Source organism: Scyliorhinus canicula, chromosome 9 (assembly GCF_902713615.1).
Source record: "Scyliorhinus canicula chromosome 9, sScyCan1.1, whole genome shotgun sequence".
Lineage (NCBI taxonomy): Eukaryota > Metazoa > Chordata > Chondrichthyes > Carcharhiniformes > Scyliorhinidae > Scyliorhinus > Scyliorhinus canicula.
In genome coordinates this window covers 132,865,916-132,880,165 of record NC_052154.1, presented here as the reverse complement: position 1 = coordinate 132,880,165, position 14,250 = coordinate 132,865,916, and the positions used below count along the sequence as shown (strand labels likewise).

The following is a 14,250-nucleotide window of genomic DNA, read 5'->3' as shown; positions in this document are numbered from 1 at the left end:
ACTCAAGTTTCACCTCCAGACCCACAGTAAGGAGTCACCAAGCTTCGGGTGCCTCTTCTAACCTTCCTGGCATCTTTCAAGCCCACTTTGCTTCAAGTCTGCTCCCTTTGCAGCTCTTTGTTTAATCTTGGAGCTTTCTTTAACTTTATATCTGGAAGTCCGAGGATCTTTCCCCTGTCCCCGTAGCTGTGCCTGACTCAGTGGGCCTCCTCCTCCGAATAGTGCCCCTGCTCAGGTCACCTGAGCTGTAGTTTGTGTCACTAGGCCGAGGTTTGGTCCTTTGATGCTTTTTCTTCTGCAGAAGCATGCAGGGCTGTTCCCCAGCCGAAGGAACGAAAGAAGACAGACTCTTTGTGTGCCGGCCAGTTCCAGCTGGTGCATGTGCAGAAGCCCCAAGAGAGGCTGCAATCTGTTCCAAGGCAGCGACAGTCGCTTCCTCAGGCTCCGGGGAAGGCCTGGAGCTGTTCAGGGGGTGTCTTGGGGCTGTCGCTGGCTAAAGATGCTCTGGCAGAGCTAAACCACGGGCTAAAACAACCAATGTACTTACTTGTACTTCGGACAAGTAGTACTCTTGTAAAACCTTGGCATGGTTAGGAAATTGATGTGAAGATAGAGGAGTTAAGTGGAGTGTAGGAAAGCAGTGAATGAAGTTCCCCAGAGATCAATGTTGGACTACCAGTGTTATCAATTTACATAAATTACTTGTATCAGAAGCTCAATGCAAAGAATCAGATTTGGAGACAATACCACATTGAAAAGGGTCCTGTAATCTGTAGAGGCAGCACAAATATAAGAGAATGACATAGTAAAATATAGTGGGCCAAGCAATGGCTGCACTGCAGTAACTCACCAAGGTTCCTTAGGCAGCACCTTCCAAACCCGTGATCACTACCATCACGAAGGACAAGAGCAGCAGATACCTGGAAACACTACCACCTGGAGGTTCCCCTCCAAATCACGCACCACCCTAATTTAGAAATATATCACCGTTCCTTCTCTGTCGCTGGGCCAACATCCTGGAATTCCCTCCCTAACAGCATAGTGGTTGTACCTACACCCCAGGGACTGCAGCTCACCACCATCTTCTGAAGGACAACGAGGGGTGGCAATAAATGCTGGCCCAATCAGCGACGCCTACATCCCACAAATGAAAAAGAAAGATTAAACGTGAATGCAAAATGTGACATGTATATTCGACATTTGATGTTGAAATGACAAAGGAATAAAATGAAAGATCTCCAGGAATTGTTATACCCAGCGCTCAATATAATTAACAAGTGCATAGGAGCAACCATATAAAAAGTGATCTTGTGGCATAAAACAGGTTAAATTAAACTGTGGGAGTAGAGTGGGTAAAAGATAAGTTTAAGACTGATATGAGAAAGGTTTTCTTAGTTCAGAGACTGACCAGCACTTGGAATAGACTTTCAGACGGAGTGCTTTAGGTGGAATCCCTGGAGTCATTTAAGAAATAGTTAGATGCAGTAGTGTGGAGAATATAGACGCCAAAATGTTTCTCCGATCTGCCAGCAGCACACCCTCGCCCACGGGTTTCCCGTGGTGTAGGGTGGCCACAATGGGAAACCTCATTTGCCAGCTGTGGGAACGGAGAATCCCGGTGCCAGTGGGGGCGTGCCGCACAGAGAAACGTGGCTGGGGGACCAGAGAATCGCACCCAGGGTCTTTTTGGATGGAATAAGTATGAGGAGCTGAAAAGCCTACCTCATCTCTGTGATCTTGGGAAAGAGTAAGATTTGTAATACAGGAAACTACAATGGCTGAAAACACAGGTGAAAAGTCACGACTAATTAAGAAGGAGCAGTGACTTGAAGTCAAGCTCGAGTTTTAAAAGCCTGTAGATTGTAGGATGGAGGGAGTAGATTTAGATTTATTGGCACATGACCGGGGTACAGTGAAAAATATTGTTCTGCGTGCAGTCCAGGCAGATCTTTCCATGCATAAAATACATAGGGCGCGATTCTCCGCCCCCCACGCCAGGTGGGAGAATAGCGGGAGGGCCTCCCGACATTTTTCACTCCCTCCCGCTATTCTCCCCCCCCCAACGCCCGACTCACACCACGAATCGCCGCTCACCATTTTATACGGCGAGCGGCGATTCTCCGAAGCCGATGGGCCGAGCGGCCGGCCCTTCACGCCCGTTTCACCATGGCAGCAAACACACCTGCTCACTCCCGTCGTGAAACGGGCACCAGATGCCCGTTTGGGGCATCTAGAGGCCCGATTGGCACGGGGGCACCACGACTGTGCTCGGGAGGGGACAGGCCCGCGATTGGTGCCCACCGATCGTCGGGCCAGCGTCCAAAACAGACGCACTCTTTCCCCTCCGCCGCCCGGCAAGATCAAGCCGCCACGTCATGCCGGGCGGCTGAGGAGAAAGACGGCAACTGCGCATGCGCGGCAGACGTCATCGGCCACGTCAGCCACCGTGACGCTTGACTTGCGGCCTTGACGACCATCGTCAAGGCCGCGCCGCCGTGACGCACGGGGCCGCGCTCCTAGCCCCGCCCTGGGGGGGAGAATCGGCTCCGGAAGTGGCCGTGAATGCTGCCGTGGGTCACGGCCTGTCCCATGGCAGCCTTTACGATGGGTGAAGGCCCTGGAAGGGAGAGGGGTGCTGTAAGGCAGCTTGGGGGGGCTTGAAGAGGGGGGTCCCAGGGACCCCATAGTGTGGCCTCATGTGGGGGTGGGGGGTAGTGCCCATGTGTGTGGAAGGTTACATTGCCCATAGGTTGGGGGGGGGGGGGGGGGGGGGGGGGGGTGGACAAGCTCACTTTGAGATTGGGGCACCATTTCAAAATGGCTGCCCGATCTCGGAGTTCAACTCCCCAGTGCTGATTGCCCATCCCGCCAGACCTGTTTTCTGGTGCAGGATCCTCCCTCCTGGCAGCCGGCCATTGTGGTTTCCCATTGTGGCCACCCCCATGCCGTCGGGAAATCCGTGCGCGTGTGTGTGCGCTGCCAGCGAAGCGGAGGATCCCGCTGATGGAATCCCACCCTCGAAGTGTGGGTTAAACCAGTGAGAAACCATGGTCCTCCGGGTCAGGACCGAGGTCCGGCACATGGGCTGCCTCCGTCTCTGGCGTCTGGCCGCCCGTACTAGCATCACTAGGGCAACATCTGCGTCCAATATCCCTGCCATAGCGTTTAATATCTGTAAGGCATTGGGAGAGCCAGTTAGGCTGACAAATAGCGGTGGCTCCCACCTGGGACCCTCCATTCCCCCACTGATCCCCCCAAACCCAGTACACTCTGCCATGCACATCCAGCCGCAGTGGCCCCCTCAATGGACCCCAGTCCCTGTACCCCGGACACCCGCTCATAACGTCACCTGGACCGGGTGATGGTCCTCTCCCCGTGGCACTCACCCACCCTCCGGCCATGGAGATGTCCCCGGAGCTGTGTCCCATCCTCTGGGTGTTCGGATTTTGGCTGCTGCTTGTGTGGTGTTGATTCCTGCAGTGTTTAAACACAGTGTCCAGGCATCACGGTGTGATTGGGATTCTAGGCAATGACTCCCACATACTACATGGCCTCCCCACCCACAGGAATCCATTTGGGTTGTGTGAAGTGCTCACTTAACCATGATTGCCAAGTCCCTATTAGCAATAAGGAGGCCAAGGCATCGGCAGTCGGCAGGAGTTATGGGTGGTCATTGGGGCAGACAGGTAGGGACAAGGGTCACACATGAACCAGGGGTTGGCATGGTGGTGCCATGAGTGGTTTCCCCCCAGTTGCCACCCAGAGAGCATCCTATCCGGCTGCATCACAGCCTGGTATGGCAACTGCTCGGTCCAAGATAGCAAGAAACTGCAGAGTGTGGTGAACTCAGCCCAACGCATCACAAAAGCTTACCACCCCCCCATTGATCCTATTTACGCCTCTCACTGCCTCAGGAAGGAAGGCAGCATTATCAGACCCCTCCCATCCAGGCATTGCCTTCTTCCAGACCCTGCCATCAGGCAGAAGGTACAGAAGTCTGAAGACCCGCACATCATGACATAGGAACAGCTTCTTCCCCACAGCTACAAGACTCCTCAACAACTCCCCGTAAGACTGGTCTGTTACCTGTAAGAATACTATTCACGGCGCCCTATGCTGCTCTTGCTCATGCATTTGCTTTGTTTGGCCCCTTGTTCCACACTAATCAATCACTGTTTGTCGATGTACCATTTGTCAATGTGCTCTATTGATTATTCTTTTTTGTCTATTATGTACGTACTGTGTACGTTCCCTTGGCCGCAGAAAAATACTTTCACTGTACTTCAGTACATGTGACAATAAAATCAAAAATCAAATCAAATGAGTGCCTCCCCCCGACCCTCCCATGGTGGCCCTCCACTGTGAAGGGTGCCCCACCCCCAGCCGAACGGCCCGCTATGGGGTTGCTGGGTTATGGGGATAGGGTGGAGGTGTTGACCTTGGGTAGGGTGCTCTTTCCAAGAGACAGTGCAGACTCGATGGGCCGAATGGCCTCCTTCACTGTAAATTCTATGAAATTCTATGTGCTACTGAATACCTGGTACTAGAAATTTGCTGTCTGCTCAGAAAATCGTCTCCGACCTCAAAATGTAGGAAGACTCGTACAACGAAAGAGTAAATGCTAGAAAATCTCAACCGGTCTGGCAGCATCTGTAGGCAGAGAAAAGAGCTCACGTTTTGAGTCCGATAACTCATTGTCAAAGACTCGTACAACAACATTTCAGAACTAAGTAAGCTATTTAGTTATTGGAAAATATGTTTTTTTACGTATCATCAAAGAGTTCAGCAAGTAAAAAATATTTGTTTCAAGATTCTTCAATTACCCTGCATTTATACACACACTCATTCGTCCAGTGAAGCCATGAGAGAAGCAGTTCCTGATAAATTCTCAGCCTCTGTTCCTTAAACTAAGATTGTACAGAACATTTTCATCTGAAAATCATAAAATCATGGACTTCTTCACAGTTAAGCAAAATATGTTCAAAACCAATAAGCCACACTGGCAATATACTATAAAAAAGCAAAAGAGGTTCCAGGTATATTTGCTAGCTTTAGTACAGCATTATAAGGGGTTAAGATCTCTGATGCACACCTTTGCACAGACCTTTCGCCTGTGACATATTGCAAAATGCTTCATTCAAAACCCACCCAAAGTTTATTTTTATATATCTTTGATTTATTCATCTACAAGGTACAGGTCAGGCTTGCGATGGAATGCTCTCCACTTGCCTCGATGAGTGCAGCTCCAGAAACATAAGAGGCTTGACACCATCCTGGAACAAAGCATACCCATCCACCACCTTAAACATTCACTCCCTCCACCACGATGTACAGTGACAGCAATGTGTACCATAGAAACTAGGAGCAGGAGGAGGCCATTCGGCCCTTCGAGCCCGCTCCGCCATTCGTTATGATTGTGGCTGATCATCCAACTCAATAGCCTGATCCCGCCTCCCTCCACCATGTCCTTTGATCCCCTTCTCCCCAAATGCGATATCTAACTGCTTCTTCAAAAAATACAGAGCAGGATTTTCCATTTCTGAGACTAATGTTAGGCCAACGCAAAGTTCGTGGACTTTCACGACAACAAAACTGGCGCCGAACCTGGATCGATTCAGCAACTGAGGAGGAGCTAGTAGCAGCACCACGTGGAACACAATCGATTCCAATGAAAAATGGTGCAGGATTCGCCGGGTCCGTGATTGACTCTCGGGAGGCTGACAAGCTGCAACCACATATACACATTACACTCCCTACACACACTTATCCCAGCCAAAAGGATGGCACTGGTTGCACTGGAGCGTGCCCATACAGCTGATGGGTTGGCTGAGGCCAGAGGGCACTTAGCAGGGTGCCCTGGGGGGCCATCTATACAACCCGTGTTCACAGTGGGCTGTCAGCAGAGTGTGCAGTTGCATGGCTGCCTTGCCGGCTGCAGCAACGGCGTTCCGTACCAGTCCATCCCGCTACTTCCTCCAAACCTGCCAGAAGCGGCACAACTGACAGCAAATTATCCTGATGTTGTTCACTTTCCGTACCCACCCCTCTCCCCCTCAGCAGCCAACACGCCTGTTTCAAGATTTTTAAAAGCACAAGTGAACCACACCGTCGGAAAAGCGTCCCATCAGAGATGGGACATCGCAGAGGCCCGGAAAATACCAGGTCAGGCCCACTAGTGATATTCAAATGGTGCTTACTGTACATGCGTTCCGGAACGCATTAACGCATCTGTCGAGGTGGCATCAAGTCGGCGCCCACGACAATTTTAGCGTTGGAACCTATTCTCTGCCCAATCACATTTCGCGATTTCGGCATCAGCCAACGGAGAATCCCGCTCACAATTTTTTGTGCTCAACTATTTTCTATGGTAATCAGTCCAGCATGAATAGAATGATGTGCTACTGAATACCTGGTACTAGAAATTTGCTGTCTGCTCAGAAAATCCGCTCCGACCTCAAAATGTAGAAAGAATCGTACAACGAAAGAGAAAATGCTAGAAAATCTCAACCGGTCTGGCAGCATCTGAGAGTGTGGTGAATGAGATTCACACGGTATTATAAGTTACCAATGTCACTCTGTTCGCAGTATATATATGTATCAATATTGTAAGTGCAGTTGCACTACCTGACCACCAGGGGGAGTAGCTCTGGGAGTACTCGAGGGTTTGTACTGGGCTCCCCCTTGGCTCCGCCCAGAACTCCTCCCCCTGGAGCTGCTGTATAAAGATCCGTGCCACAGAGTCAGCCAGCCAGTTCACCGAAAGTTCAACGGCTAACAGGCTGGCTCTGTTGTAAGTATATTAAAACCGCTATTCTAATCCTACAAGCACGTGTCCGTAGAATTGATGGTTTCATCAGAGAGAAAAGAGCTCACATTTTGAGTCCGATAACTCATTATCAAAGACTCGTACAACAACATTTCTGAACCTTGTACTGAACATTTGCTGTCTTCTCATAAACTCCTCTCATCTACTTCAAACTAGAAAGACTCGTCCATCAACATTTCATTCAGTCTAAAATCAAGTAAGCTATTTAGTTATTGCAAAATATGTTTTTTTACGGATCATCAAAGAGTACAGAAAGTAAAAAATATTTGTTTCAAGATTCTTCAATTACACTGCATTTATACACACACTCATACGTCCAGTGAAGCCATGAGAGAAGCAGTTCCTGATAAATTCTCAGCCTCTGTTCCTTAAACTAAGATTGTACAGAACATTTTCATCTGAAAATCATAAAATCATGGACTTCTTCACAGTTAAGCAAAATATGTTCAAAACCAATAAGCCACACTGGCAATATACTATAAAAAAGCAAAAGAGGTTCCAGGTATATTTGCTAGCTTTAGTACAGCATTATAAGGGGTTAAGATCTCTGATGCACACCTTTGCACAGACCTTTCGCCTGTGACATATTGCAAAATGCTTCATTCAAAACCCACCCAAAGTTTATATTTATATATCTTTGATTTATTCATCTACAAGGTACAGGTCAGGCTTAGAACATAGAATTTACAGTGCAGAATGAGGCCATTCGGCCCATCGAGCCTGCATCGGCCCTTGGAAAGAGCACCCCACTTAAACCTGCAACTCTGCGCCATACTCTGTAACCCAGCAACCCCACCCAACCCCTTTGGACACTAAGGGCAATTTAGCACGGCCAATCCATCTAACTTGCACGTCTTTGGACTGTGGGAGGAAACCGGAGCTCCCGGAGGAAACCCACGCAGCCACAGGGAGAACGTGCAGACTCTGCACAGACAGTGACCCAAGCCGGGAATCGAACCTGGGACCCTGGAGCTGGCGATGGAATGCTCTCCACTTGCCTCGATGTGTGCAGCTCCAGCAACATAAGGGCTTGGCACCATCCAGGAACAAAGCATACCCATCCACCACCTTAAAAATTCACTCCCTCCACCACCGAGGTACAGTGGCAGCAGTGTGTACCATAGAAACTAGGAGCAGGAGGAGGCCATTCGGCCCTTTGAGCCCGCTCCGCCATTCATTATGATTGTGGCTGATCATCCAACTCAATAGCCTGATCCTGCCACCATGTCCTTTGATCCTCTTCAGCCCAAATGCTATATAGCTGCTTCTTGAAAACATGCAGGGCTGTATTCTCTGTCGGTGGGATCCTCCGTTTCAGCGGCACTGCACTCACAGAGCGAATTTCCTGAAGGAGAGGGTGCCCCCAGTGGGAAACTCCATTGGCTGGCAGGCAGGACGGAGTGTCCCGCTGTCGGCGAGGACGTGGCACGCCGGAAAACAGGTGCGGCGGGACAGAGAATCCCGCCCACAATCTTTTGCCCTCACCTGTTTTCTGTGGTATCGAATTCCACAAGGTGGCATGAATGGAATGACGTGCTGCTGACCCCTTGTACTGAACATTTGCTGTCTTCCCAGAAACTCCTCTCATCTGCTTCAAACTAGAAAGACTCGTACAACAAAATTTCATTCAGTCTAAAATCAAGTAACATATTTATTTATTAGAAAACATGTTTTGTTACCTGTCAGTAAAGAGTACAGCAAATAAAAAATAATTGTTTCAAGATTGTGCAATTAGCCTGTGAAACACGCACTCAAGTTTCGCCCCCAGACCCACAGTAAGGAGTCACCAAGCTTCGGGTGCCTCTTCTAATCTTCCTGGCATCTTTCAAGCCCACTTTGCTTCAAGTCTGCTCCGTTTGCAGCTCTTTCTTTAAACTTGGAGCTTTCTTTAACTTTATATCTGGAAGTCCGAGGATCTTTCCCCTGTCCCCGTAGCTGTGCCTGACTCAGTGGGCCTCCTCCTCCGAATAGTGCGCCTGCTCAGGTCACCTGAACTGTAGTTTGTGTCACTAGGCCGAGGTTTGGTCTTTTGAGGCTTTTTCTTCTGCAGAAGCATGCAGGGCTGTTCCCCAGCCGAAGGAACGAAAGAAGACAGACTCTTTGTGTGCCGGCCAGTTCCAGCTGAGTCCAAAAGACCCAAGAGAGACTGCTATTGTTTACAATTTACATGGATGATTTGGAGTTGGGGACCAAGTGTAATGTGTCAAAGTTTGCAGACACTAAGATAAATGGTAGAGTCAAGTGTGCAGAGGACACTGGAAGTCTGCAGAGGGATACATACAGTTTAAGTGAGTGGGCAAGGGTCTATACTCATCGAAATTTAGAATAATGAGGGGAGATCTGATAGAAACATAAAATAATGAAGGGAACAGATAAGATAGAAGCAGGAAAGTTGTTTCCACTGGCGGGTGAAACTAGAACGAGGGGGCATAGCCTCAAAATAAGGGTGAGCAGATTTAGGACTTGAGTTGAGGAGGAACTTCTTCACCCAAAGGGTTGTAAATCTGAGGAATTCCCTGCCTAGTGAAGCAGTTGAGGCTAAGCGGGTGGGTAAGTGGAACTGAGTCCACAAAAAGATCAACCATGATCTCACTGAATGGCGGAGTAGACTCGAGGGGCCAGATGGCCTACTCCTGCTCCTAGTTCTTATCTCCTAATAGGAGGCCGCACGATGTGTGTGCCAGAGTCACCATGCATGGGACGCTCTAATCGCCTCCAGGTTTACCGACTAGGGGGCCTGGACAGCAGCACAGACATCCCATCCCACCCCAGCCATCCCCCCTTTGCAAACCCCTCTGTGATTCCTACCAGTCTCACTGTGCGGTCGGGCCCTGCAGTGGTAGTAACAGCGGGTCTGGTCCATAGGATGGAGGATGATGGCAACCTGCTCTGCGGTGAGCTCTGGTGCTCCGCATCATTTAACACCGTCTGACTCCTGCCCATGGTTGCACATTCCACTGTCCACCTCGATGATCCCTGCATGCAAGCTGGCCATTCCTTTACACGGTGGGGGGGGTCGTGTAGGGATGGATGGGTCAGCCAGCTCAGCCCAGCCCATCCCTCACACTCTTCTGCCTGAGCACCGAGGCAGGTCGAAACGTTGTGAACAAGTGTTTAATGTGGAGCATTGAACAGATACTTACAGATTTGTGCCCTAGCCCCTATCGCTAAACTGTGTGCTGCAACTTATCTGGTGTCTACCTTTCCGATGTTATCTGCCATAACACTACATCTCGATGAATCCCCAGATAGAACATCGTGAGTGGAGGCAGCTTGCTGCAGTTCCCACCCTGTGACCTGGGTCTCCTATGGCGACTGTCTTCTGGCGGGACCGGGCCTGGATGAGCCCGGCTGCTTTTCGGGTATCCCAGGTGGTGTGATGCCAGCCTGTTCTGCCCATCAGATGCGCCAAAGTCAGGGGGGGGAGTCTGAAGTGCTGGGGTGTCAGGCACCATCCCTGCGGATGCCACCGACATGGAGCCCATCTCCTCCTCCTCCCCTTGGGATGGGGGTGAGACCGGAGCCAACCCTTCAGGCTCTCCCGCCACCTGGCGCTGCCAGTCCTGGAGGCTGGCTCCTGTCTCTACCAGGGTATCAATGCTCACAGCCATGGAGCAGAGGGAGTGAGCCACGTCCCTCCGGGACTATGCCACATCGGCATTTGGCTGTGCCACCACCCTCTGGGCCGGTGCTACATCGGCCAGTTGCACCACTTCCCCACTGCACCACTTCCCTCTGTGACAGGCTCAGTGTGGCCAGCGCTTGGGCAATGCCACCGCTGCCCTCAGCCATGACCCACTGTAACTGGGCCACACTCTGGACCGCCACTGCAATGTCCAGGTGGCCCTGGTACATGGCTGCCTGTGAGAGGGAAGCCCTGTCCTGGGCCTCAGCCACCGCCCGCACGGAGTGCCCCAGGCCTTGCACATCAAGACCTCACCCCCAAGGCCTCCACCAGGTTTTGACCTGGTTGGCACACATGACCCGCACCGCCCCCTTCCCCTGTAGGCTGTTGGGCTCCTCCAACTGCACCTGCAGACACTGGAGAGTTGCTGCCACCCCCTCATGTAGTCTCCGGCTCTGTGACTGCATCTCCAGCATCGTTGGGACCGCTCTTTTCAGAAGCCCGACATCCATCTGGACGACAGCTAGCTCGTGGGGTCGGGCTGCCCTCCGACTGTCTGCCCCTTTGGGGGGTTCCTTTCTCTACCTGATGTGCAGCAGACAGTGTGCTGCGCACCAGATAGTGTCCCAGGAGCCTCTTCACTATAATACCCAACCGAGGTGAGTGTCTCTGGGATGGTGGAGAGTGTTGGAGACAGCAGTGACGGGAAGTCAGTGTCATCCCCAGACTGGTGCTCCGGGATGTCATGGGCATACGTGCGACAGCTCCCATTACTTCCTTGCTGCTATCCACTTGGGGTTGTGGTTGGGACACGGGGGGCACTAAAGGGCCCGCCTATCGCCAGATGATCCTGCAACACATAAGACATGAATATGATTGAATCGCGTTTGGGGTTGTGGGTATGGAGATGGTGGGGGTGGGTGGGTATGGAGGTGACTGGGGGGTGAAGGTGTGTGGATGGATGTGGGCTGCAGGTGTGTGGGGGTGGATGTGGGGGTGTGGTGGTGGAAGGAGGGGGTGTGGGGGTGGAAGGAGGAGGTGTGGTGGTAGAAGGAGGGGGGTGGTAGTGGAAGGTGGGGGATGGGTGTGGGGGGTGGTAGTGGAATGTGGGGGGATGGATGGGTGTGGGGGTTGGTAGTGGAAGGTGGGGGAGTGGTTGTGGGGGGGATGGTAGTGGAAGGTGGGGGATGGGTGTGGGGGTGGTAGTGGAAGGTGGGGGGGTGGATGGGTGTGGGGGTTGGTAGTGGAAGGTGGGGGAGTGGTTGTGGGGGGGATGGTAGTGGAAGGTGGGGGATGGGTGTGGGGGTGGTAATGGAATGTGGGGGGGGGGGTGGGTGGATATGGAGGTTGGTAGTGGAAGGTGTGGGGTGGGTGTGGGGGGTTGGTAGTGGAATGTGGGGGGGGGGTAGGGGAAGGTGGGGTTGTGGGGGGGGTGGAAGCTGAGCAAGGACAGAGATCTAGGACAGCACAAATAAAGTTGGAGGAGTAAAGGTCTAAGTGTATAAGTGGAGATACAGATGCTTATTAAAGGGGGTATGGATCTGTGTAAAGAAAGAGTGATGCCAACTAAAATTCACAGCTAGATTAATGCCGTTGAGAAGCCATTTAGCTTTCAGCTTTTAAGTTTTGAGCCGGTGAATGGTGTGAGGAGAAGGCGATGTAACTAGAGCTTCCCTTCCTCTCCATACAGATTATAAACTGGAAGGATTATATACCGAAAGTCCTTGGACCAGATGCCACGATGCAGCACATGCCTCACTACAAGGGTTATAATGAGACAATTGATCCTCAGATTTCTAATGTCTTTGCCACTGCAGCATTTCGTTTTGGGCACGTTACTATTCACCCAATAGTATATCGACTAGATGAGAATTACAGAGAGAACCCTGCATACCCAAATCTCATTCTGCACAAGTCATTCTTCTCTCCCTGGAGAATTATCGAAGAAGGTAAGAAGAGAATGTTGACTATTTGAGATATGCAACATAACAACAAGTTCATCCAGGATTGGGCCAATATACTAAGAGCAAATTCCATTTGTTCGTTTTTAATCATATCCCCCTCTTCTTATCATTTGGTTCCATGATGCGGCCTGCTTTGTAACTCTTTATTCAAACTTATAGCATCCTTTATCTGTAAATCTGAACAGCAAATGCCAGCTGGCCAGGTGCAAACATCTTCCCATCCAGAGTTCAAACTTAAGGAGCTGGATTTTGCTTTGGGGTTGGGACCCTGACATCAGGTCATATTCCAAATCCTGACTCCATGTTATACCAGCCTCAACCACCTGACATGATTTCTGCAGGGATGATCAATAATCATACGTGCAAGGAGCATGTAGGCTTTTTAATTAAGAACTAAGGGCGATTGGGTTCCAAGGCTGAAGGCCCCACCAACAAGGACACGCTGGCAGCCCAGGGTAGCCAACTATCTTGGATTTTCCAGGATTGTCCCAGAATTTGGCTTCACGTCCCCTGTCATGGGGCTTCCTGGGATGCCATTTGTCCCTGATTCCTCTGTGCAAGGGCTGAACAGACTGTTCAAGGTCTCCTCTTGCCGCTGCCTGAGCATCTTTGGTGTCTGCACATGTGTACGGTACGCATGCACAGACACTTGGCGACAACGGAGCAGCAGACTGGTCGGAACTCACTTCCCTAATTCAGCTCCATGATCCAAGTTGGGAATTCCCCATGCATGTAAGAACAAGAGAGGACACCTCACAATGGAGGCACCTTCTGAAGGGAAGATAAAAAATCTTAAATTTAAAATAGCCATAGCTGCGTGGAATGAAGCTCTAAACGCCTCTCAGAAAGCCTGTCGCTGAGGGGTTGTTTTCATCCCATGTCTGTATTGGATCACTTCTGCTGAGTGATTTTAATAGACCATTTAATTGCCCAAATAGATTACATGCCACACTACCTGTGGGAAGGTAGTCATCAACTCCTCGCTCTGCCTGAAACAAAAACAGCCCACAGGCCAGTATGGCATTCTCCAAAACAAATTTGGGCCTTCCTTTTGTCACCCCAAGACGTTGAAGCCAATTATAACACCCAATATGGTTAAAATGCCTGATCCGAATAGAACCTGAAGCTTTCCTCATCTGTTGTTTAAAATGGGGACCTATCTGCTGCTGCTAGTTTCCACCCAGTTGTAAAGTTAAAATGTTCCCCTCTGTTTCAGTAGCAGGCGCATTGTCCCACACGCTAACCTATGATATTGTGCTGTATTGCAGGAGGAGCTGACCCTCTCATCCGAGGAATTATACTGAACCCTGCCAAGCTTCAAACACAAACACAGATGATGCCTGACGAGCTAACGGAAAAGTTGTTTCAGCCGAAGGCATCTATAGCATTAGATCTGGCATCACTAAACCTCCAGCGAGGGAGGGATCACGGGCTACCAAGTGAGTATCGGCACCCAAATAGGATTCAAACATGACCACAAACTAATCCATCACTCCCCAAAGCCTGTCCTCCATCGACAAGGCACAAGTCAAGAATGTAATGGAATACTCTCCACTTTCCTGGATGAGTGCAGCTCCAACAACACTCAAGAAGCTCAACACCATCCAAGAACAAACAGCTCTCTTGATTGGCACCCCACCCACCACCTTAAACATTCACTTCCTCCACCATCGACGCAGCAGCGTGTACAATCTCAAGATGGGCTGCAGCAACTTATCAAGGGTCCTTCGGCAGCACCTTCCAAACCAACAACCTTTACCAGCTAGAAGGTCAAAGGTAGCAGATACATGTGAACAACAGCATCTCCAGATTCCCATCCAAGGAGATTTACTAGA

At 50.5% G+C, this 14,250-nt stretch overlaps 1 protein-coding gene across 1 annotated transcript in view; it reads left to right on the top strand.

Moving 5' to 3' along the window:
* Nucleotides 1-14,250, top strand: part of LOC119971714 (eosinophil peroxidase-like) — a 110,321-nt gene that overhangs the window by 69,464 nt on the left and 26,607 nt on the right. The window contains exons 10-11 of the mRNA XM_038807646.1: nt 12,142-12,400; nt 13,684-13,854. Of these exons, the coding sequence (XP_038663574.1) occupies nt 12,142-12,400; nt 13,684-13,854 (430 nt within the window). The remainder of the gene's footprint in view (nt 1-12,141; nt 12,401-13,683; nt 13,855-14,250) is intronic.